General features: G+C 41.7%; 1 protein-coding gene across 4 annotated transcripts in view; it reads left to right on the forward strand.

The window, feature by feature from the left end:
* The first annotated feature begins 4444 nt into the window (after nucleotides 1-4444).
* Nucleotides 4445-26397, forward strand: part of CORIN (corin, serine peptidase) — a 121052-nt gene continuing 99099 nt past the window's right edge. The window contains exons 1-3 of one of the 4 annotated variants that reach the window (XM_081019837.1): nucleotides 4445-4677; nucleotides 20674-20818; nucleotides 23694-24131. In XM_081019837.1, the coding sequence (XP_080875963.1) occupies nucleotides 4612-4677; nucleotides 20674-20818; nucleotides 23694-24131 (649 nt within the window). In that variant the 5' untranslated portion in view covers nucleotides 4445-4611. Of the gene's footprint in view, nucleotides 4678-4803; nucleotides 4912-5604; nucleotides 5779-11598; nucleotides 11822-20673; nucleotides 20819-23693; nucleotides 24132-26397 lie in introns of those variants that run through there. The other 3 variants (XM_081019840.1, XM_081019839.1, XM_081019838.1) reach the window with 3 other exon arrangements.

Here is a 26397-nt window from a genome sequence, read left to right on the forward strand (position 1 = left end):
TACAGTATCTACTGTGACCACAGCATTCTTCCTGTACTTTCTGTTGTCTCCTTCCCCTATGACTCATTCATTGTAGGTAAGCAGAGCATCTAGACAGTGACTACAGTGGTACCTCGGGTTACAGACGCTTCAGGTTACATACGCTTCAGGTTACAGACTTCGCTAACCCAGAAACAGTACCTCGGGTTAAGAACTTTGCTTCAGGATGTGAACAGAAATCGTGCTCCGGCGGCGCTGCGGCAGCAGGAGGCCCCATTAGCTAAATAAGAAGGTTCCTTTATCTCCTCTTACCCATAATTATCAACATATCTTCATGGGAAAAATCAGTTATACAAGTACTGCTGCTGCTGCTGCCATAAGCATTATAGCGTCTGGATCTGTTATGCGTGCTATGCAGTGTACCCCAGACGGACCAAAAGTATTGTTGCACACCACCCCAATCTCTGAGCAATGAGAGATTCCGGGGTTCCAGGCACTCACCCAGGGTTGGTGTTTCCTTTTGTGAATGAGGCACAGCAGTGACTGTGGTCCCTGTATTTTACAGTTCGTTTACACATACAGTGGTACCTCGGGTAACATACGCTTCAGGTTACAGACTCCGCTAACCCAGAAACAGTACCTCGGGTTAATAACTTTGCTTCAGGATGAGAACAGAAATCGTGCTCCAGCGGCGTGGCGGCAGCAGGAGGCCCCATTAGCTAAAGTGGTGCTTCAGGTTGAGAACAGTTTCAGGTTAAGAATGGACCTCTGGCACGAATTAAGTACTTAACCCGAGGTACCACTGTATAGGATGTTCATTTGACTCCTCCAAGGTAGACTGTGCAGCACCTATATTGACTGGTGTGTATGTGTCTTGATTTGTTTGGGCTAGCTGCTGTATTGGTGTTGGGTCGTATCCATAGCTAACTACATTTCAAGTGTTATAATTCCAAAGAGCATACTCATAATCTAAAAACAGTTGTTTTAGAAGCCAAATCTTTTTTTCCCCATGGTTTGAATGCCATGTTTGGATCCTTTACAGGCTGCATGTGCCCTGCAGACTAGCTGTTTCCCAACCCTGAGAACCAATATGGTGGTTGTGAACTCTCAAGCCCTTGCTTTCTAGAGCCATGTAACTTACCGTATGCCAAATTATCTAAGGATTACATGCTGGTTAGGATTATAAAATGGTCAACAAATGGGGTTTATAGAAGAGCAAAGTGAACAAGATGGATAATCCAGAAGTCATCTCAGATTACTAAAGCGTTTCCTCCTGTTAAGTGTTATCCTGTACAATTGCAGTTCTTGACATTTTTGTCAACAGTTCTGACAGGGAAGAAAAACGATGCAGAGAATAAAGTCAGAAACTATGTTAATAAATGACATTTTTTCCCCATGAGCATTTTCAAAGTCAATATTTATCCTTCTCTTAAGGAGTCTCCAAAGGACACAAAGAATCGTTCAAGATTAATGTGGCTGATTTTCCCTGTGGAACTATATTGTAAAAGGGGACAGATCCTTATTCTCCATGTCATATTGAAGCCTACCACTGTACCTTTTAAAATTTGGGGTAGGAGCTGGGTCACTACAGTAAGTGTATGTTCTATAAGAGGCATGAAAAAACAGGCATGCCACTTCAGATTTTAATATAATAGCACAGTTGCAATCAGGGATACCAACTTATATAAAATAGGGGAGGCAAGTAAGCCCTGCCATGCATAATCAGATCACATGACGCGGTGCACAGAGACAATTTGAATGGCAATGCCCTTCAACTTTGGGAGCCTCCGGCCCTCTCAAATGTTTTATTGGCAGGGGGCAAATACCCCTTGGCCCCTAGGAGTTGGTTCCTATGGTTACAATGTTCAAATTTACACTCTTAGATATATTCAAGATTACATTGCAATACAGGCAACCCACAGTTTACACAGGGGTTACGTTCCAAGGCATGGCGTGTTTAAGTGAAATCACGTAAATTTGAAACTCCATTGAAAAATCCTGCAAACACTCCATTCCGCCTCTTTTTGTGATGTTTCCGGGTCACTTCCAGGTTCGGTGTGATGCACATGCACAGTTTGCGCACATAATTAAACATGCCTAAAATAGTTGCTGCCTGTAATAGTTGCTGCCTGCAATGTAACTTTAAAAGCATTTGAAATGTTTATTAGAGTCGTTTCCTGATGCCATGAATGGGTTGGTATTATCTCATCGTTTGACGGAGGCAGGAGAGCAAAGAACTCTGGGAGGCAGGTGTGGTCACTCCTCAGTTTTTTCTTTCATACAACCATAATAATGCAAGGTTGAAACAGTTATCGTATGTGCCTTTGGCCTGTATACCTTCTGTATTATTGTCACTCTGTGTAACTAGTTCATAGTGATGCTTCTGAGAAGTCATCTCATTTGCAGGAGGGTGCTAGTCGTGAGAGATTTGGACCTATACTTCTGCCTGCCTATCCAGCATTTCATTGGTAAAAGGTAAAGGGACCTCTGACCATTAGGTCCAGTCGTGACCAACTCTGGGGTTGCAGCGCTAATCTCACTTTATTGGCCGAGGGAGCCGGCGTACAGCTTCTGGGTCATGTGGCCAGCATGACTAAGCCGCTTCTGGCGAACCAAAGCAGCGCACAGAAATGCCGTTTACCTTCCTGCCGGAGCGGTACCTATTTATCTACTTGCACTTTGACGTGCTTTGGAACTGCTAGGTTGGCAGGAGCAGGGACCGAGCAACGGGAGCTCACCCCATCGCGGGGATTCGAACCGCTGACCTTCTGATCGGCAAGTCCTAGGCTCTGTGGTTTAACCCACAGTGCCACCCGCGTCCATTTCATTGGTACTTGCTGCCTAATTCAGTAGACAAAAGGCAAAATGTTCCCAAAGCATAGGGAGCTACATAAAGTCTTTCACATATGCACAAATAACCCAAGCACTAAGATATTCTACTGGGACGCAGTGCCACCACCATTGTCATAGGCTAAGAAGGCAGCAACGAACAAGTCTTGCTCATCTGTGGCACTGTTGTTGCATAACTTTATCCTGAATGAGACTCACCTAGTGCCCACTGCATTATATTTTAAGACACTGGAATTTATTTATGCTTCAGTCACCGTTTCAGTTTGCACTGTTCATTATTTATTTGTTACTTTTAAGTGGCCTATTTTTTTTTGTTTTGTTTTGAAGTGCGCCAATGACTGTGGCCTAAATATTATGAAGAGTGGCATACAAATACCTTAAACCAAATGCATGCTCATGCTAAACTTTGGATTTAATTTGTGGTACGTCTGTCAAAGAAGTTGTCAGTCACTGTTTTAATCCCATTTGAACTGAGTGTGCAATATGTGCAGGCACTCACTCCTAAGCATCCTAGACCTATTCAACCCCAATAGCACGGATAGCAACCCCAATAGCATTCCCCAATAGCGGAATGGAGTGTTTGCAGGCTTTTTCAATGGAGTTTCAAATTTACGTGATTTCACTTAAACACGCGATGCCTTGGAACATAACCCCTGTGTAAATTGTGGGTTGCCTGTATTGCAATGTAATCTTGAATATATCTAAGAGTGAACATTTGAACATTGTAACCATAGGAGCCAACTCGGATAGCAACCCCAATAGCAAAGAATTTACTGTGGGGAAGAAAGCTGTGTGGGTCCGAAATGTTGTGCTCCCGGCTCTTACAAAAGTGTCAGTAAGCAAGAAAAGGTGTGTATTTTATGCGATTGTTAGGAACCTACTGAGAACTTTAAAAGCGACAATCAAAAACCATAAACAGGCCTCACTTTGTAGTTCATCTCCTTATGGTGTGTGAGATCTATCCACTACCTGCGTTCAGAGTATTTTCTCTGCTGCAGCTAAAATCGGAGGCAGCGGCATTCTACCACGGGAGCTGGCTTTTAGAAAGAAAGAAAACTTTTGTTGAAAGAGATTTATATAAGCCTCGCCACGTCCAGCTCGTACTAAGTACAACTTAATACTGTTTCATAAGGAGAAGGGGGTGCTGCTGGGCAGGAGGGTATTGAGGAAAGAGTCGTCTCTTTCCGCAGGGTCGCCGGTGGACGAAGGAACAGCCGGCTTTCGACAGGCTAGCCGGAGCGAAACTCCTGCTTTCCTGGAGCCGGTGCTTCGAGGTTCAACTTGGCGACTGAAGACGCCCAAGGCGCAGCAGGTAGGCGGCAAAGGTGCGAGGGACAGAGGCAGCGAGAGCCACGTCGCTTTTAAAGCTGATCTGTGACAGCCTCTTGCTCTCCTTTCGCGGGGTCTCTTTTGGGGTGCGGGTGGGTGCGCGCCCTGAAGAGCTCTCCATCTCCGCGCGCCCTTTCTCATCCTTTGCGCCTTTGGCACAGGTTCCCCGGGCTCTCTTCTTCCTCCGAAGCTGGCTGCCTTGCCGAAAGAGAAGGGGCGGGCGGGGGGGGGCGATGGGTGGCTTTCTCCTGGAGTTGATTCCGATCGTCGTGGGGAGGGGTTGGGTGTGGATTGCTGAACGGACAAAATGCCGAGCCACCCCCACTCGGAAGGAGCCTGCCTGCCTGCCTGCCTACCTACCGTGGGGGCACTCCGCAGCCGTGACGGTGCGCTTTGCAGCCAAGGCGCCCAGAGAAGACCCGTGGCCAGGGAAGGTGGCGAAGGAGCTGGAGCATGTTGGCGCTGCAGCCGCTCCCTCCGGAAGAAGAGCGCTACCGGCAAGTCCTTGCCAATCAGCGGGTAAGACGAACGCTTTGGCCACTTGGCGCAGCCCGAGCCTAACGCTGTAGACGGAGACAGGCAGCCGGGGAAGTAAAACCCTCCTAGAAAAATGCTAGGATCGCAGCCTCGCGCGCTCTGCTGCTGCGCGTAAGCGGCAGCGGATGGAAAGGCTCTCCCGGTAGAGCCGAGCCTGAAGCGATGCCCTTTTACTACTACTGCTTATTTGGGTTTTTCTCTTTTTAAACATCGCGGGTAAGTTTCTCGCACCTTGGAAGCCGCTCTGACCCCAGGTGGGCTCAACACGTAACGGTGAATTTCCTCCACTCTCTCTTAATTATGCCCATAATTATGCTCTTAATTATGTTTTTAATCGGGTGTGGGGATTATAAAATCGGGTGTAGTAGATTATAGAAGCGGGACTTGTTCCAGATTAAATAAAGATGGCCTTTTGCGCTTTCACACGGTGCAACTGAAGCGCGCGCTTAAAAATTAAAGTGTGACTACAACGTTGACTGCATGTACTACAAAGATTGGACGCAGCTCCCTGGAAAGTGGACGCTCGCAGGAAGCCGGAGTTTGCTGCCCGGTAATGTTTGGAATGGGCCCGTGAGAGGAGGAAGAAGAAAGCGATTTTCCATGGGAGTTATTTGCCTAGAAACGCGCTTTCCCCTAGCCAATCTCTAATTTGAAGCGAGAGGTTACCGTGCCAGTCGCTGGAGCCATTACTTATCTTGACTCTAGGAATAAACGCCAAACGCTTGCAAACTAAACAAATATTAATTAATCAGTAGCCTAACGGGAAGTGGTTTCTCTGCGTCGTCCTGTACTTATCCCTAGTTGGTGCGTCTGCCAGTCCATCTAAACACACACACACACACTCGAGCACACGGGTAGGAGGCCTTTGGGGCGCGTTTAAGTATCCAGAAATGACACGGGGCGTTGGTGTAGCCGGCTAAAAGCCGCGATTGGTTCCCGATTCCCCCTCCGTCCTTTCGCTTCTCGTGGGAAGGCAAGTGGCCGCGCGTCTTTTGGTGGTGCTGAAACCAGCAAGCCAGCAGGAGGTCCAGTTATTAGCCAAATCAGCAGGGCAGGTCGCTGTTGGAAAGCTGTGGTCCTTAGGTATGTCTGTCCTGCTACAGCAGTTGCAAACATGGATAGCCTGGTCTGTGAAAAGCGGGGGGGGGGGGGGATACGAAACAAACTGCTTTTTTTCTGTGTCACGGTGAAGTCTCTGGACAAAGTAGCTCCTGCAACAGGTTTGCGCGTTGCGCCCCGGGCTGCGCGGGAGCTGCTGGGACTGCCTTAGGAAAAGGGGACGGGTTTTAAGGAGAATTTTGTTTACTAGTTTGCTGGTTGTAGACAGGAGCCGTGGTGTCTGGACTCTTCCTTTCTTCAGTGGGACAAAGAGATCAGAACAAAAGCGATCTGTCACCTGAGTTAGTTTTTGTTCGTTCTTCCTCTCCAATTCACTTAATTCTTTGGGAGGACTGATCCGCTGAGATACTTGGCTTTTCTTTTGTAGCGTTGTCTTTCCAAAATCGGCCTTTTCTCTCCGAAACCTTCACCGGCAGTGAGTGTGGATCCAGGGTTTAACAAAGCAAAGGGGTTATCGTGTTCCCTATTTCCGTAGCGCCTTCAGAATACAAAGTGATTTATGTAAGTCTTGTGTCAGTCCGCTTTTTCTCCTCTCTTTCCAATAGAGAGTCAGCAACAAGGGTAATTCCTAATTTCCTAAGAGGCGAACAGTTACACGTAGCAAAGCAAACTAAAGCGGAAAATGGGTGAGTTTGTTAGCGCTTGTTTTCACGCAGCCGCTTATGTCCAATTAAGTTGGCAACAGATAGTTCCCGATCAATACCTTAAACCTCATAGGTTGGAAAGGACCTGCAAAGCACCACCTGGTTTTGACATTTAACTGCTTCCAATCACAGTACACTAGTCTAACAGCAATGCTTAAAAACACTCCTGAACCACAAAGGACCTTAAAGAAATATGGTACAATGCAGGCTTCTTCAGTTCCACAGAGTTTGGTGAGGTTTGCACTTAAGTAAGGGATAAATCCTATTCAGTTACATGGGAGTAAGTTCCACTGATCTCAATGGCATTTTCTTTTGAGGAGACAAGTATAAGCTTGCACGAAAAGTATGCTCAGGCCACATACTTACTGCCGCTTCCCTGCATTTGACTGAAGTTTTAGGTCCTCATACAAACAAGTGGTTTCTTCAGATACCCAAATAACGCTTGGATCTACAACTCTTCAAACAATCTGGTCCAACCAACTTCAGTGACAATGAATCTTCATCAAATCTAAACAGCGTTATGAGTTTGTGGGTGCCAGACTCCTATAGTCCTAGCAAGTGTTAAAGGCTAATCAAGCCAGGCTAGCTTCCTGATGAGGTAATCGCCTGGGTGATCCGGCCATTGAGACAACAGAGGAAAGGGGGCTCTGTGCCAGATGGCAACTGGGTAGGGGCCCTTCTTCAACTTTTAGTTAGAAGGACAAAGCCTGAGTTGGAGGGCAGAGTTTGCTGTGATGTGACCTAGAGGAAAAAGCTGCAGGTTGGAAAGGCAGAGAGAATCGCGGCTGATTTCTGCTTGAATCCAAGGTTGCAGCTATGGGAGGAACAAGACCCTTTCGGGTGCTAATGTTGTCAGCCCCTCCATCATTGGCTCAGGTTGTATATACAGTGGTACTTTGGGTAATTCGTTCCAGAGGTCTGTTCTTAACCTGGAACTGTTCTTAACCTGAAGCACCACTTTAGCTAATGGGGCCTCCCGCTGCCACCAGAGCACGATTTCTGTTCTCATCCTGAAGCAAAGTTATTAACCCGAGGTACTATTTCTGGGTTAGCGGAGTCTGTAACCTGAAGCATATGTAACCCGACGTACCACTGTATGTGTAAATGAACTGTAAAATACAGAGACCACAGTCACTGCTGTGCCTCATTCACAAAAGGAAACACCAACCCTGGGTGAGTGCCTGGAACCCCAGAATCTCTCATTGCTCAGAGATTGGGGTGGTGTGCAACAATACTTTTGGTCCGTCTGGGGACACTGCATAGCACGCATAACAGATCCAGACGCTATAATGTTTATGGCAGCAGCAGTACTTGTATAACTGATTTTTCCCATGAAGATATGTTAATATTTATAGGTAAGAGGAGATAAAGGGAGACCTTGTTATTTGCATCCCATATCTATGTGACTTCCCAATATGGAGGAGCTGCCAATATATTATTTTACTTGCTTCTTTCTACAAAAGTGTCAAAGTGGTGTACAAGAATACTAACTATACAAATGTAAATGATAGCAATGTAGCATTTAAAATTAGCAATAACAAGTTAATTAGGCACTAATAATAATTAATAAATGAAATTATCCTCTCCACGTACAGCACAAGATTGATCACCCAAAAATCTTGCTTAAATGACCATAAAAACCACAACAGTATTAATACTCAAATGCCTACAGATTTTCTTAAGTACTTCATTGGGCACCTCCCTGGGGTCAGCATTCAACAAATGAGGGGGCTGCCACCCAAAAACTGTTTTCTCTTTGCCGCTCTCTAAACCTCTCTGGGGAGAGGGACATAGAGTTCTTGGTGGTTCATATAAGAAAAGGTAGTCCATGAGGTATTGGGATCCTAAATTGTATAAAGCTTTGTAAGTTAAATCCAACACTTTGAATTGGGCAATGTGAGCCTTAAAGCTTCATGCACCAAAATAACTTTGGAACAAAGAAGTCATTGGTACCTTTGCTTCATTCTCTGTGTGGAATCTTTTCTGTGACTGAATGAAGCTTTCCTATCTTGTTTATTTTTAAAGTATCATTTCTCCTGTAATGGAACCATTCCAATTGAGAGCGCTCTTTCTTGCAGGAGTATCTTATGAATGACTGAAACAATTTGAATTTTCCAGAACTGAAACGTATGCGATCACTCCAATTTGATAAAGCCAATGTTCTGGAATTTTGCCAGGTCTGGTGTTTTTTTCCAGTCCATCTATTGAGGGAAGTCTGAATTACAGTTGATAAAAAGTAAATTCAAGAGTTATTTGTGCAAGACCTTAATGTTTAGCCCTGCAGTTTATGTCTTTAAACATCACCTCAATCTATTCCCAGTTTTAAATAATCAATATTTTTCTTTCTGGATCAGAATGCTTCTGCAATCTACCCCAGAGGCCAGTATAGTTTTATGGGAAATAAGTAGCCATTCCTCATTGGAGCTGCCCACACTTTTTCTCCCAAGGAGGAAACACATTCCTCCTCACTTGGCCTGGCAATTCAAGCAGTGAAAAACAGCCTGTTATTCTCTCTTATGCTCCCATAGCAGTTTGCAACTGTACCATGTTTATTCACTTGGCAGTAAGGAAGTCTTTTGTCACTTAGAAGGTGTCGGCAAACAGCATATGGAGGGCTATCCTTGAGCTGGAGTAGTTTCACTGAATGCTGTGGAATTATTCCAAAGTCTATGAGTATTAAAGCCAAAATAATATTAATAATCACCTGCTCTGGGATCTGCTGGTGATCTGGCTGCTGCAGTTCGAACCAGCTGAAGTTTCTGAGTGGTCGTCCAGTGCAGCCCCACACAGAGCACATTGCAATAGTGCAGTCTGGAAGTTACCAGAGGATAGAGTACTGTGGCCAAGTCATCTCCATCCAAAAGAGGCCATAGCTAGTGAACTAGCTGTACCTGTTAACTGTCACTCATAGCCAATAATAATCAATATACCATATTCTGGAATATAAAGTCATTCAATTCCCAATTCAAAATAGCTCATTTTTTTTAAAAAAAATGACACACACAAGTGCACGAGCATACGTGCACACTGACACATTCCACCACTCTGTATTTATTCAGCCAATTTGTAGCTGAATACAGTACTATGGACCTAATGTGGGTTACAAGTGCTACAACAAGAAGGAAGTGGAAGGGAACCATAGGTCATCATGCAGTAAGGGTGTTAGTAAAGGTAAAGGGACCCCTGACCATTAGGTCCAGTCGTGACCGACTCTGGGGTTGCGGCGCTCATCTCACTTTCTTGGCCGAGGGAGCCGGCGTACAGCTTCCGGGTCATGTGGCCAGCATGACTAAGCCGCTTCTGGCGAACCAGAGCAGCGCACGGAAACGCCGTTTACCTTCCTGCCGAAGCGGTACCTATTTATCTACTTGCACTTTGACATGCTTTGGAACTGCTAGGTTGGCAGGAACAGGGACCGAGCAACGGGAGCTCACTCTGTCACGGGGATTCGAACCGCTGACCTTCTGATCGGCAAGTCCTAGGCTCTGTGGTTTAACCCACAGCACTACCCGCGTCTTAGTAAGGGTGTTAGCAGGTCACAAAAAGAGAAGATGGACTCTAATTTAGCTCCTGTTTTCTTCCAAGGGAGAAAACAGTGTACAACTGCATGTAACCAGTGAGACTAATAGGTACATGACTGATAAGGAATAGGTGAAGAAATATCTAGCTACCATAAGTGAGCTGACCACAAGCTAGCAGTGCAATGTGGCTGCAAAAAAAGAAGTGCCTATTTAGTCTTATTTAATAGAAGTTTCCAATGTACAGGAAATAGTAGTTCCACGTTACTCTGCACTAGTCATAACTCAGCTGCCGTACTGTGTCGAGTTCTGGGCATCACAATTTAAGGAGGATGTAGATAAACTGGAATGGGTTCAGAGGAGGGCAGTGAAGATGGTCAGCAAAGTAAGTCCTCTAAGGGATGGCTTAAGGATCTGTAGATGTTTAGCCTAAAAGAAGGCAAGACTGAAGGAACACAAAAAAGCCCTCTTCAAATACTTGGAAGGGCTGTCACTGTAGCAAGAGGACAAATGCTTATTCTTGCTTGTCCCAGAGGGCAGGACTAGATCTAATGGACTTGAGTAATATGGGCAGGTTGATTGTGGTTGGACATTAGGAAAATAACGAGGAGCAATGAGACCTGATAACAGGGGGGGAGTGATGAGTTCACCTTCCCAGGAGGTTCTTTAAGCTGAGGCTGGGCAGCCATCTGTTTGGGAAACTCTAGCTCTGGATTTCCTGCATTGAGCAGGTGGTTGGGCTAGATGGCCTACAAGAACCTCCACTCCTACTCCAATTCTATGGTCATGCAAATTTAGGTATAGATACAGGGATTGATCCTACTGGGTCCCAATATCTCACTTCCTCCCTGCACAGAAATCCAGAGTAGCTTTTATAATAAGTGCATCACTATGCTGGGGGGATGGCACCTGTTGGATTTGTGTCCATTATGCAGCTTATAAATGGCACAGAGCTGGGGGCGCGGGCTGAACCTCAGACGTTTTTGCTCATCCCAAGAAAACAAGATTATTATTTTTAAAAGCCATTATTTTCCTCTCCTACCATAGTTAACCACAACAAAAAGCCTCCAAGTATCTGATATTGGGGGGGAGGGAGTTTACCTGTTGGAAAAAGGGGGCGCCTGCTTGACAAGTTTTCCAGGTTCCCTGTGATTGCCGTAGGATGCACATAAATCTCACAGGTGTGAAAAAAATTTCCCTAGGCATCCGTCTCAGTTATTGGGTGGAGGTGGTACCTTAATCCGAATTGCAAAATCCAGAGTAGCAGCTGCGTTAGACTGCAAACTTACAAAACCAACGAAAGCTTGCAGCGCCTTAAAAGGCAGCCAAACCCATGGAGACTTTATTATTATGCAATAATAAATCTGTTGATTTTTTTTTTTCAAGCATCTGCTGCTGTTTCCTGCAGAATTGGAAAACGCGCCCCATACCTTGCTACGCAAAAAAGTTTATTTGGGCCGAGGGGTCGCTTTCTCTGGACACTTTTGGGCATCCTAAATAACGTCTATGGAAGCGGGCGCGAACCAGCACACGGAGGAGATAACTCTTGCTATTCAAGCCCCCTTTTAAGTTGTTACCTCAGCAAAAACTTGGCAACGGGAACAGGAGGCCGGTGGAGGGGGGGGTGGAGGCTGCCGTCGGAAGACGAGAAGGGGATTCCCTCAGAGATGTCGGCTGAAAGAGAGACCAGACCTGTCGGTGTCATATTATTTTTCTCTTCCCTGAGGGGGAAGAAGCGCACAGCAGCCGGCCGGGGCAACCCCGCCGCTATAAATAGCGGGAGCGAAGCTGAGATGTCAGATTCCCGGGGCCTCAGCGCTTCCCCCGCGCAATGGAAAGTCTGAGGTAAAAAATAATAATGAAAAATGTCGCCGTAAAAATAGAGCGCCCGGGGACGCCGGCGCCGCTGAGGGAAGAAGCCTCGCTCCAGTCACGGCCCTCGGGAATCCATGTAGAGGCAGGCTTTTTCTCCGGGTGCCGAAAGAGGCCCTATTTCCCTGCCAAAGCCTGCCGTCGAGTTTTTGCTTCACGCGAGGACAGGAGGCATCCAGGGAGGGCAGCCATATTTCTTTCTCCCCGCCCCACCGCCGCGCCTTCTGGGGAATTGAACAACTGCGAGATAGGAAACTTTCCACATAACTTTTTAATTTATTTTTAAAGCGTCGTATGCCTCATTTCTGCCTGTCAAAGCCCACCAAAGTGACTCCTGTAAGGTTGCCATATTAACCCGCCCCCCCCTCGCCCGTTAGTGAAACTCTTTCCTTTCACGATCACCACCACATGGTTTGTAATCTAATGGATTCCATGAGCCATGAGGATTCCATGAGGTCACCAAGTGCCTACCCAGCTGCCCTGTAGTCTGGTAGGTGAAACAGGGTGGCCAGGCCCTTTTTTATTATTATTAATATTGCTTTATGGTAGTTTACTGCTGCTTCCTCGTTTTTCTGCATTTGCAAAATCCAAAAGGAAACGTCTCCAAAGGTAAATGTAACTCAGCAAATAGGTTTTTACTCTTCTATTTTCTTTTTTTTAATGCAACAAGTTTTTAGGAATCCCGCCAGGCACGCCTGTTTTTAAGGGGAAGTGCCTTTGTTCAGGTTTTGCGTGTCTTCTCTTTCCATAATTGCCTCGATATAAAGTTTCAGTTTGGAACAGAAATAAAGGCATGTAAGCAAGACTAAACTGAAGAAGGGCTATGCCTAAAATAGATGTGGTGAAATGTTGAGAGGATGTTTGTGTTATTGGGGAGTTTTCACATAAGCGTTGTATAAATAATAAACTTACTAAAATGTGATTTCCCAACAATCAGCTGAGAAACACGGTCAGAAACGCTTGCATCTTTTCATAACCTTAGAAAGGAAGAAATAATTATGTTACTGAGAACAATCTCATGTTCAGTCATTCAGCATCAATGCCTAACAAAATGTAGAGTATCTGTAAGTTATTGTTGATTTGGGACTAAAGACATCATGCTAAATTTGAAAAATTCCCCCTCCTCTCCCCTCAACTCTGATTTAAGGGTAATTTTAAACTAGACCCAGTTCAGAGTTATTTCTAGACATTCAAGTATGTGGAATTTCTGTAAACCTATGCAACTGACTAGAAACAGAAATTCTTGTTAACTGTTTTAACTTGTATTAGGATAGCTTCAGATACAAATATTTTAACTAATATGTTATTGTCTGTGCCTTGTTAAGCTTTTTGATACTATGGCAAAACATACATTAAAAAATGTGCATGTATTATCAATATTCAGCTGATATTCCCAAGTACGTGGGTATCTCAGTTCCTGCAGTATTGTACACAACAATAATAATTTGTGGTCATAAATGTTTTTGTCTATTTTAGGTACCACTGTAATTAAGCAGCTTCCATTTCTTCCTTTCCTCCTTGTTAACAATGACGACTGCTTTTGGAGAAAATCAGGATTCATTATAGACATTTAATTCTCCATTATAGGTTGAGTCATGTAATGGGATTCCCCTTCAAATGTTTGTTGGGATGATACCAAAAGGGAACTGCACACCAAAGATATTTTCTCTTCCTGGAATCACTGATGTGTAATTCCCTTACTGGCATTATTCCAACTACATACTTGTACAGGAATTCCATGCTGCCAGGAATGAGAAAACATATGTGAATGGGTCCTAATTTAGGCTTCAAGTAGACTATTGCATCCTCTGGAGAATAGAAGGCATAAGAAGATTCAGTTATTCTGCACGAGTGAATTTATTTCTTTTGCTGTTTCCCCTACAGACATTGAAATTGAGTATTAGGTCTTACAGAATGAGAACCCTTTCAAAGTCTTGTCAGATACCTACATACCAGAGAACCAAATTTACTGTGGGGACCCAATACCCCAATTAAAAAAAATCATTCACACATTAACAGTATTTAATATTTTCATGATTTAGCAAACTTAATTGGAACAGTTGTCACTCTCCTTCAAACCCAAATGGTAGTAGCCACAGCACTGGGGTGGGTGAAGTCCAGCGTCCTGATGGGGATGCAAATTGTTTCCTCCCTAGTCATCAGATTGATCATTTGACTGGAGAGGGGACCACAACTCCTCTACTCAGAGGGTTGTGTTCGTACCTTTGTGTGAGTAGGAGGATGGGGTGGTGGTGGTGGCCACAACTACTTTTGGCATATTTGCTGCTGGCATGTAGCTATTGGAGGGTTAGCCAAGAGGGAATACAGTCCTCTAAACAAAAAAAGTTAGCTACCCCTACCTTCTGACATGCCTTATTTGAACATACTTATGTGCTTAATTTCTGCATGCTCTGCAAGTGTTGCCAGGTTACAATCCATATACTAACGCCATACATTTTGTCTCTGCCCTCCTTTTGTGTTGTGTTTTTTCGATAGTAAGCCTATGGGCACGGACTGTTTTGTTTTTAATCATAGCACTGTACAGCTGAAAGGGATCCCAAGGGTCATCAAGTCAACCCCCCTGCAATTCAGGCACCACAGCTAAAGAATCCCTGACAGATAGCCATCCAACCTCTGCTTAAAAACCTCCAGTGGAGTGTTCAGCACCTTTTGAAGTAGTCCGTTCCACTGCTGAACAGCTCTTACTGTCAGAAAGTTCTTCCTAATGTTTAGTCAGAATCTCCTTTATTATAATTTGAGATCGTTGTTTTCTCTTGTTCCAGAGGGTAGGAACCAAACAAGCTTGCTCCATCTTCCATGTCACGGCCCTTTACATATTTGTTGTTATCATGTTACCTTTCATACTCCTCATTGCCCACCTCCAGTCCACAGGGGTCTCACCTGTTCTTCAAGAATTCTGAAAGCTTATAGATGAGTTCTGACACAACACAAGTTCTTTTAACATCCTTGGGTGCAGTTCATCAGGCCCTGGATTTGAATCCATTTAAAGTAGCGAGGTGATCCATTACCACCTCTCTTTTTTATACTTATATCTTGGGCTGCAGCTCCCTCCCTGCATCATTTATTCTATTATCATCAGGTTGGGCATTGCTATCCTTTTGTGTAAAGTTTGGAAGTAAAGTAAATGTTGAGCAGTTCCTCCTCCTTTCTGTTGCCCAATAGCATTTCTCCATCGTCTCCCCGCACAGGATCTACCACTTGCCTGTTCTTTCTCTTGTTTCGAAGATGGCCAAAGAAAGTGTTTAAATTATTTTTATCAAATTATATACAAGGAAAAAATTCAGATGGCCTTTCCTAATGTGGAAACAGTCTTGTGGCTATTTCTTAGCTTTATGGTCACTAACTGCTTGGGAGAGGATTTTTTCAAGACTAAATTAATTAAGGGCCACAATGTCTCAAGAGAGGTTGTCCGCACTGAGCATTCTGTACATTGAAAGTGACAAACTTAGACAAAAAAATTTTCATGACGTTTTGGATGATTTTGCTATAAGGAAGGCTAGAAAAAAAACATTTTTAGTCTTACTGTGTTTGATGGTTGTAGTTTACTTCTTAATATGTTTTTAAAAACTGTTTAAAGAAAACATTAAGTAGATTCTAAAAGTGCCACACTGTCAGGTAATCATTTACATTTCCCAGGCAATATAATTTGTAAACTAAAGTTTTTTTAAAAAAGAATAACATTACAACTTCATTTTCCTAAAAATTAATGCTTATTCCACAAAAGGTTTATAAAGTTCTGTTATTGTAATAGTTTTTCAGTGTTAATTTTAACATTTATGCATTTTTTAAAATCACTGAGACGCTGTGGGTTAAACCACAGAGCTTAGGACTTGCCAATCAGAAGGTTGGCGGTTCGAATCCCCGCGACGGGGTGAGCTCCTGTTGCTCGGTCCCTGCTCCTGCCAACCTAGCAATTCGAAAGCACCTCAAAGTGCAAGTAGATAAATAGGTACTGCTCCGGCAGGAAGGTAAACGGCATTTCCGTGCTTCTCTGGTTCTCCAGAAGTGGCTTAGTCATGCTGGCCACATGACCCGGAAGCTGTACGCCGGCTCCCTCGGCCAATAAAGCGAGATGAGTGCCGCAACCCCAGAGTTGGTCACGACTGGACCTAATGGTCAGGGGTCCCTTTACCTATTTGACAATAACATCTTATGTCCTTTAGAGGAGAAATTGTGAATTGCAGAATTTTAAATACCTGTCTTCATCCTTGGCTTCACTCAATTTTGTTTATAACATTCTTCCATTTTCTTCCAGTTGTGAGGGTGGGGGATTGGGAGGGGCCTCACAAATGGAGCAGCCTAGGGCCTCTCGTCATTTAAATTCAGGCCTGCAAAAAGCCTAATAGAATGCTCCACCTAGTCCATATTTCCCAGTGGTTTTTCAATTCTGTAGCTCTTTAATTGCTGTGGCCGTTTCATCAAAGAAGATTGCTCTGTTCCAAAATTCACTGTTTTCTGAACTTAAGGGCTCTTTTCTAAGCTATGTCTGTCTGGAGAGTTGTATGTATATAATCATTCATAGGGGGCTGCAAAGCCTGAACTTAATTGAGCAGATCCTATCAGCTCTTGGTTGTGGGGCAGATCTTATTAGCACTATTTTATTTGTAGTAAGAACATTTTGCTGCTCTAGTTAACAACAGTTGTCCTTGTTTCCAAACTTGAAGCAACTTCTATTTTGGTATATCAATGATTTAATCAGTCTATTCTTGTATGTATATTTGTGGTTATTGTCTTACTGCCTCTGTTGGTTGAGCCAAATGCCTCAGGCAGTTGCATTCAGGGAGAGTTCTCTGTTCAGTGGGGCTATGGTTTGCACTTGTTGGTTTACAGCAGGCTGGGGAACCTGACCAGAAAGTCTATTTTCTTGCACTTCTCATTCAGGGACTTCGGATAAGTGATTTTTTAAATAGCGGTTCTGGTCTTGCTGGTCCTTCAGCTTCAGCTGAAGTATCGCGTCTGTCGGCTTTCCAAGATGGGTCTGGTTTTGCAGCCCCAAGTCCAGCACTTCACTAGCTGTCACAGATGTGTCTGCTGCCTTGCTCGATCTATCTTTTATGGAGGCCTCCAGTGGTTTTAGAGCCTTCTCCAATCTTTAAGCAAATCATGTGCAAACTTTTTAACTTAGCCAGTTCACCTGTCACTATATACTTCACTGAACTGGAGACTAGATGATAATCTCAGTGTTTTGCACCAGGACTGCCAGTTGCTAATCATTGCCCTTACATTTTCTTAATTCTCTTAATCTCAGCAGTTTATAAAAGGTTAACTGTTTACACATCTGTTTATATTTTTTAAATGAAATACTTGAAATGAATGGAATTATTAATAACAGATGTAAAGATAACAATAGCAGTATGTGAAAACCAGCTTGTCATATGGAATTTCCTCAGCTATTTTCAACTGTACAAAGACATATTTCTTGTATAATTTATCAACATGGGACTAATTACATTCTCATAACAAACATAACATGTTGTTTATAAATGAGGACTTACTTATTGAAATGATGATTTAGGAAACAGCAACATTTTGGGACAGCTTCTTTCTGTGATTTTGCTAATGCCAAAAGTGAAAATATACTTTGTCCCTTTTAGAAATATCTGCCATTTTCTGTGCTTTTACAATTTGTAAGGTTTTTCTTAAATAAAGAGAGGACAGAATTATTCTTATGTTCCACATAATGGAAAAAAGTGGAACAACATCGGCAAGTAGGTTATTATATCCAGGTTATACTTTAGGATTTTAGTCTACATACAACAGCATGCAATACTGCATATGCAGCCTGAGGCAATGATTAGAGATGCACATTCTCATCAGTACTGCAATGCAGATGGAAGTGTGCGCCCCCCCCATGCAGTAAAAATAACACCTGGACACCTCAAATCACCATGCATTTATCTCTTTTATATATATATATATATATATATATATATATATATATATATATATATATTCAAGCTTAAAAGTTACATTTTGTTACTCAACACTTATATTAAGTTCTACATATTAATGACTTCCCACTCACTGATCATCAATGCTTATATTCAAGATTATAGACAATGGCATTTTATAATTCCACCATATCCAGTTTCATCCTCTTTAACAGATTTCTCAATATGTTCTGCTATTTTTTCTTAATCTTCAACCCCTGCTGTGGACTTCACCTATGGAAAATAATTTTTTAAGGGTTTCCTTAAAGGATTCTGTTTACTGTGTCTCTTATCAGTGCTGTCAGTTTTGCCATCTCTGTATATTCCAAGGTTTTCACCAGCCATTCTTCTTTTGAGGGTATTCTCTCATCCTTCTGTGCATAGAGATTCATTACCGCTGTGGTTACATAGATAAATACAGTTTAAGCTTTCTTTGGAATTTCACTTTCCAGTATCCCCAGCAGGAAGGCTTTCTTGAGAAAGGTCAGTTTGATTCCCCCCCGCCCCCCTTATATATCATGGCCCAAAAGGCCGTGGCCTCCATGCAGGTCAACCTCATGTGATAAAATGACCCCTTTCAATTCTTACATTTCCAACTCTTGTTTGATATATTCTTCTACAATCGAGCTAGCTTCTTTGGTGTTAAATACCACCTGTACATCATCTTTCAAGCTATAACATGTTGTAAATTTCATACATGTTTTCCGAAGCTTTTCGCAGGCAGCAATATCTATATTGTGTCCAACATCTTTCGCCCACTTAATCATTTTTTTTTATGTTCACCTATTGGTGATATCCATAGGTGTTTTTTTGTGTTCCAGAAGATTTTTATTCCTCCTTCACACCCCCAACAGACTCCTCCTTATATAATGATTAAGAAAGTCTTTATGTACTTTGACTTTGTCATGCCACAAATAGGAATGCCACCCATATCTTCTATCAATTCCTCCCAAATCCAGTAATCTAATCTTCATTAATGTTACCCACTCTTTTAACCAAGTTAAACATGCTGCTTCATGATGCAATTTTAAATTTGGTAAGGCTAAGCCTTCTCTTTCTTTTACATCTGTTAAATTATTGAAACTTATTATTGGTCTCTTCCCTTGTCAAATAATCATAGTAATGTCTGTTTGCCATTGTTTAAAACATATTACTGAATTGATTACTGCCACGGTCTGAAAGAGGAACAACATTTTAGGTAATACATTCTTCTTTACCACCGAAATTCTACCCATGAGGGACAGATGCATTCTTCTCCATCTCTGTAAATCCACTTTAACATTATTCCATATTTTCACATAATTGTTTTGAAACAACATTGCATTTTTGTCAACCAGACCAGGCTGGTCTTAATAGCTTGCTACCATACACATACTGCTCCCTCAGTATAGTCTCCCTCATTTTGTACTCATGGCTTTGGAATTCACACTATTTTCAGAACTATTTCACCCCCTAAATATTAGCCACATTTATTATATAGGTTATTAATAAAAATGATATCCTGTAATAGGATTTGTTTAAAAAATGAAAAAATTGGAGTACTCTTTTAACTCTGCATTATGTTTTATAATGCAACAGAGAAAATAATGGAACTTCTGTTCCAAGTTATTTCTTTCTTTCTGAGCATTTTGTCTTTACTCATTTTTTTCAAAACAAATGTTTAATGCAAGGATTAATGCTTGTCCATCATAGATATTTCAGTTCATAAGAATGCCAAAGAACAAAAATAATTTATCCTTTGTGGTTTTTACTGAAGCTATACAACAATGTTTGAAATTTAAGAAAGCAACAGCAGAGTTTACTAAGCCCTAATATTCACCAATAACTATGTTGAGCTTCTGATTATCCTTTCCAATTCTTCAAAGAAGACTCCAATACAATTCTTGTCATTCATTCACTGTTTCCATTGTACTGGACAAACCAAAACAATGAAATCATCTTCAAAACCTGGGCTAAATCCACACATTCTAAATCAACAGAACCACATGAAGCCTTGTTGTGAGGACAAGGTAACAAGTTGATTTACTGGACTGGGAGAAATGCCCAGATTTTGTGGGTGGTAAGGAGGAGGGGGATAGTATTAGGTTAGAGAAGAGGAATTGGTTTTTAAGGATGAAGGAATACTCACTTCCCAGGTTTGGTTGGTGGATGGCTGGAGTCTGTGAAAACCACTGTATATACATTAGAATGAACCATGTAACTTGAGTCAGTATTGTTGACTTTTATAAGAGTCTTATATTGGATTTTATGAGAGATATTGTCCTTATTACATAGAATTTGTCTCCCAAAGAAGGCCTCCATATATTGGGCATTGTTTTGGCAGTGGGTAAATGTGCCCTCTTTTTATCCCATCACTGTTTGCCTCCAGCTAGTACAAAATAAATTTGTTTTAATGTTCTTGTTGTTCCTGCGTCAGAAATTGTATAATTTGAGGAGTTGTATTCAGCAGAGACCCCACCATCTGGGATTAATAATCTTGCTATTCTAATAAACACCTTGTAAAAGGTTGAGCATTTGCCCTACAATCCTAGGAAAAACAAAAAATATAGACTCTTTTTAAAAAGGAAAATGTATTTTATATTAGCACTTCTAAAACTTTTAGGACAGCTATTTGGCTTTTGAGCCCCTCAATATATAGATTTTTTGTGTTTCCAGAAAAATATTTTCCCTCTCACAGCCTTCAAAGCATTCCAGACATGTGTTTCCTTATAAGAGCATGTTGTCCAATCATCGCAAATGCATCATAAATTTATTTAATAAATATATTCTGTTGAGTATATTTTGCTTTAGTGTCACTATTATGTCATGGAGTAGCCATATTTAGATGCAACGTTTATGTTAGAAATCTAAAAACTAGCCTTCTCTGTGTTTCAGGCCCCTGTAACAGATGAAGATAACATGGAGGATGGTTGCTCTCAGAAACTTGTCTCTGCCAAGTACCTTCGACTCTTGTTGCTAATATTGATTCCATGCATTTGTGCTCTTATACTTTTGCTGGTGATCCTTCTTACATTTGTGGGTAAGTATTACATTCATATGCAAGGACAAAAAGATCAGTGCAACGAACCTTGCTAGTAATTTAACTTAATAATGTAAAGTAGCACTGATAGCATTCTGTAATTTTAAGAGAAAAGATGTTCAGTTATTAATTTCTTCTCTTGGTAGGCAAGAGGAATACTGCATTAATAGTTGTATGGTGAGCATATTTTGGGGTTCCATATCTCTGACCCATGGTTCACTTGATAACCACCTATGCTTGCACTAAGGTCTGAGCTTTAATGTTCATGAGAATCCTGCATTAAAGTTCACCAACCTGGGAAGGTAGCCCATTTAGGAGAAGGAAAGGTCTGATCCTAAATCTCCACTGCCTTGTGGGAAAACTTTGGGAGAAGAAAAGGCTAAGGAGTAAACCCTACACAAATCTGGAGTGGAGTCCCTAAGATGGTTGGATGGCGTCTGCTATGCCTCTTTCTGGCAACTCCTGCAGCCAAGCTGGTGCCAAACGTATTTGGGTCACATCAGCAAGGCCAAAGGAGCGTGTGTCTTGATTTCAGGGCAGCCCAGGACCTTGTTTTCAGGCCTCAGTCCAGGAGATGATTTGCAATAAAACATTTTTATAGCCTCTGGATTTTTTGTTTAGATGAGCAAAAGAATCCTGCATTGCCGGGGGTTGGACTGGATGACCCTCGTGGTCCCTTCCAACTCTGATTCTATGATTGGTGAGCATCAGACTGTATTGTCTGATAACTGAGTCTAGGGATCTGTCTTTAAACAGAGAACAGACTGAAGGGAATTAAGATCAAGTAAGCTAACAAAGTAGAAACATGATATTCAAAGTGTATTTCTAGGAATAAAATAATCCAAACCCAAGATTCGCTGGGATGAGGGAGTTTTGATTTGACATGTGCTGGGCTTTCTCAGCTGAGTCAGGGCTGAGCTGGGTCTATGATGGCATAAGTCCCGCACCCCGTCTCAGACTGTGGAACTTAAGCTGATGTAACGTATACGGGTGTAAGTCCCCAAAGAGGGGTGTTCTGGGGGCCTGATAGGAGTTAGGTGGGGCAATGAGAATCCTATTCCAACACCTTTCAGCTTAGTCATGTGATTTAGCAACCCAATGGAACTTAGGCTACAGAAAAGGTGGTGTAAATCCAATTCTTCCTACACAGTTTGGAATAGGAGTAATTTATGTTGAATTTCTGTAGTTAGAAGAGCTCTGCAACTAAAAAAACTTTATACTTTTGTTACTTTTATTACCCACATCAACACATTTATTTTATGTAGGCTGTCTTGTTGGCTCATACATTAAAAGAAATATTAAAAAGAAAGATAGGAAGAATTTAGTAAATACATATGAACAAGTAATTAATAGCTCATGCTTTTAGAAATAAATTACACAGTTTTAGAAATAAAGATAATTGCCATGGGATCAAGTAGTGTGCTGTGTTGAGATTGTAGTTAAGAAATCCTCAATACAGTTGAAATTTCATTACAAATAAAACATATGCTGTAAGTCTGTGAGAAGCTGGCAAGACTAAAATACACATAACCCCATTTGTATTTTTTCTGTTGATCACACATTTTCATGTAATATGCATAGTAGATACTTATAAGGACAAAGCATTTGTGGGTTAAAAACAGAACCTGAATGCCCCAGAGGAATCACACAGGGCCCTGTTTTTTAGGGTTGTGCATCTGCTCCAGACAAATCTTGGATTCCAGTAAGAATTATGCTGATTCGTGCTGATATAGTATTTGTCTGGACTGGGTCAAGGTGGTCCTAGATCCCCTTGGTTCGTATCCCCGTAGAGTGATCTTGAGCTGTCAGAAGGGGGTGATCAGGCGGCAAGGGAGGGAGGAGACAGTACAGGTTACAGTCTCTGCCTGCATGTCTCCTTCTACCCTTATCCCCTGATGCTGACTGAGTTGTTTAATTGGGGCTTTAAATCCTGTTTAAACATTAGGACTGTGCAAGGCCTCCATTTCAGTTAAGGGCCTGAATAGGGTCTGGGTCAGAAAAGGACCAGAGCAGAGTTGCTAAACTGAGACCTGAACTGAATTGGGGAATGACTTGCACTGCCCTACGGTTTACCACTCCTCACCCCCACCCCGGAATAAAGGGATGTTTTAGAGAATGTCAATTTTATTTTTTGAAAAAAAGAAAGAAAATAATTTAGAATATGAAAATGGAAACCCAAATAAGTCATTTATAGGTTTGAACTTTAAACTGCATAATGCTCTATATAGCAAACAATGTCTGTCTGGCATTTTAAATGTTTTTAAAAAAACAATTTCTATTGGTTTTTAAACAAAAACAAATACAAGAACCATTAAGCACTTATCCAGCAGTACATTGAATGGTGTTTGTTCTATCAATTGACTCTAGATATAAACAATGTTTAAACATATTGCTTAAAGTAACCTCTCCACTGAAAATATTGAGCAGTTGATATAACAAGGTCTTGATTTTGGTCATTAACATAATTAAAGAAAGGGTCCACATTTCTTGGAAATCCGTTTCCACATTTCTGTTTGCTATGCCTTTAATTGCCCTTCTGTGTCTGGTGAGATGCTCAGACATTGCTGTATCCCAGATATTATTTTCCCATATGTTCATTTTAAATTTTATTAAGGGGGAAGTACATTTGTCTATAGAGCTACAAAGTGTCTTTTAAAAGATACAGATGGCAATGTACACAATGGAAGGAAAATCAGAACACTGATGCCTAGAATTAAACAAACAAAAAACCCTTATCCTCTCCTGCCTTCTATTCTATAGCTTCCAACTACCTACAGGATCTCTTCCAGTAGGTAGTGTATGGGATGTTCATTCTTGTTCAGTGAATTTTGTCAGGTTCTCTGGTTTATGTTCTATGATTTTTCCTTCCATTCAGGTGTGTTGGGGAAAAAATGCTTACATTCAAATGAAAGCGACTTACTTCACCCTGATGGTGACACTGAAATGCCTGATACTCTTTTTCCAAACATGACTGAAGGTCGTTCAAATGTTGTTCCATCTATGGGGAACAAAATACAACCACCATCTTGGACTACAAACCCATTATTTCACCTTGACCAAATACATAAAAACTTCAGTATACATAAGGGAGCTGCACAGGTTGCCTCACAAACCCCATCACTGAAAACTAGTCCTACAGGTGAAAAGATTTTGACCAAAACTCCTGGAGACAACTCCTGGTCATCAACCAATACAGGAGACGAAACTCTACAGTCCACAGACACACCTGTGAAGATCATAGGCAAGAATTCATCTTTTTCTATCCTGAAACCTACCAGTCCATCTACTGTGCAGCAAATAGATTTGAAAAAAAGTAAGTTTATATTAATATGGATCCTTAATTATGATGCAAGAAATATAATATAATTTTGTGGTGTTATAATTTGCATACTTCCTAAATCAATAGCTACCAAGGAATATCAGTTTGTTCAGGTAATTCTCATCTTTTTTTTTGTGGGGGGGGGGAGTTGTTGAGCTTTTTTGGTTACTTTTGCCCAGAGTTGTTGCACAATACGACAAGGGTTGCCATGCGTCTGGAAATTCCAGACAGATAAGTCCTTATCTGGACCTTGTTTAATGTTGAACCATTATTTAGCTGGCTAAATAATTGTTCTGAACATGGGTTATTGAAGATCCCTGCCAGTATGGCAGACTAAGCTCTTTAATCAGAAGCAAATACTGTACAGATCACTGCTTAGCAAGATACATTAAACAAGCATGGGTAAGTACATTAAGTACATCATATTAAAGTGATAAGCCTGTTCACTTTTTAAAATTGTCCATTTGTTGACTTGCCTTGTTGGAAGGCTGTTGATAATTCTGTAGTCAATAGCTAAAATCCAAGAAAATTACTCTCATTTAAATCTCATTTGTAATCAGTAGAACTAGCTGGTTATAAGCCTTGTTGATTTAAATGGTACTTAAGCACAATTGGTTGGATTGAAGTCTTTGTATTGTAGGGGGCATCTCTTCTCAAATGTGAAGATTTTACTTTTATATGTGTCTTGGGCACTTCCTCCATAGTGTGTGTGTGTGTGTGTGTGTGTGTGTGTGTGTGTGTAGAGAGAGAGAGAGAGAGAGAGAGAATATATTCAGGGGCGGCTTATAGACTTCAGATGGGACATTCTGAAATGCCCTGAAAACTGGAACTGAAAATATCAAACTGAATAAAATGTCATTCCTTGTTTTACCTTGTAGACTACCTACATCTAGGTAGTCTACTTAGCATGACAGTTATTTATCAGCAACCATTTTGCTTACACTACATATACCCTGCAAATAAAAGGGTGAAAGTAAGGAACTGCAAACTTAATAAAAATAATATGATGTAAATATCTGATCAAAAACAGATAAAGGTAGATAAAATCTGAGTTGTTCTGCAACTTGACCTCGAAACGTTGCACTAAAGGGTGACTTGGCATGGACTCAGTCCTCATTGAAGAGATCAGGGCCAGCTCAAAACAGTTGCCTCACTCTGTCTAAAGGTAGGGCTAGCCCTGGCTGGGATAGTTATTGGTTCTAACGTGTACACAGAGGGGGGTATATTCTTCTTTTAAGTGATTTCTTTTAATTTCTCATAAGTTAATTGATATTCCTTCCCTATATCCATTGTGTTACATATACATGCATGGTTGCATACATACATACATACATACATACATACATACATAACTACCAAGCAGTTGCTAGCAATTCTCTGTGACCTCTTATTACCTTTCAAAATTGAAGAAACAAAAAGCTCCTTCCATTGCTTCATTCTCGACTGCTTGTCTTTCCAACAGCCTGTCAGAACAATACAGTTTTTAAAAGACACCCGAAAGAAAGCAGGGAGGATTCCTGCCAAATTTTGGGGGTCAAGGAGTTCCACAGGGCAGGCCCTGCAACTCTAACCGCCCAGTCCCTCATTTTTGCAATGGGGTTCTTCTCTTTTGGTGTCTTCATCTTATTGTTATACCTTGTTTCTGTATGATTGAAAAACACAATGTTTTTAAAAAATGACTTGGCCCCTGGCAAAGGCCGACTAAACCTAATTTTAGTTAGAGTGAAGTTAACATTTTTTCTATAGTAAACTTAGGGAACAGCTCTGTTATAGAAATATTTGTGGAACATGTGCTTTGTGTGTTTATAGATTAAAGCAAGCACAAACATTTACTACAGCAGTCTACCTGTAATACTCTATTACCTTCCGAGATAATTTAACTAAGGCAAAGGAAGAAGAGTAGCCATAGGTAAGGTAAAATGTAAAGGACCCGTGGATGGTTAACTCCAGTCAAATTAGACTATGGGGTCTGGCGCTTATCTCCACTTTTAGGCCAAGGGAGCCGACGTTTGTCCACAGACAGATTTCTGGGTCATGTGGCCAGCATGACTAAACCACTTCTGGAGCAACAGAACACTGTGATGGATAAATTATCCAAGACAAAGAAAGAAGAGTAGCCATAGGCACACGCAGAGCATGGGGCTGTTGACCTAGACTGTGCAAACCATACCAGCATGTCATTCTTTCTCTTCTGTGTCAAGCGACTAATGTAAGAAATAATAAAAAGGAGTATCCACATATTAAGTTCTTCCCTTACTCA

Source organism: Podarcis pityusensis, assembly GCF_964106645.2.
Source record: "Podarcis pityusensis genome assembly, chromosome: 9".
Lineage (NCBI taxonomy): Eukaryota > Metazoa > Chordata > Lepidosauria > Squamata > Lacertidae > Podarcis > Podarcis pityusensis.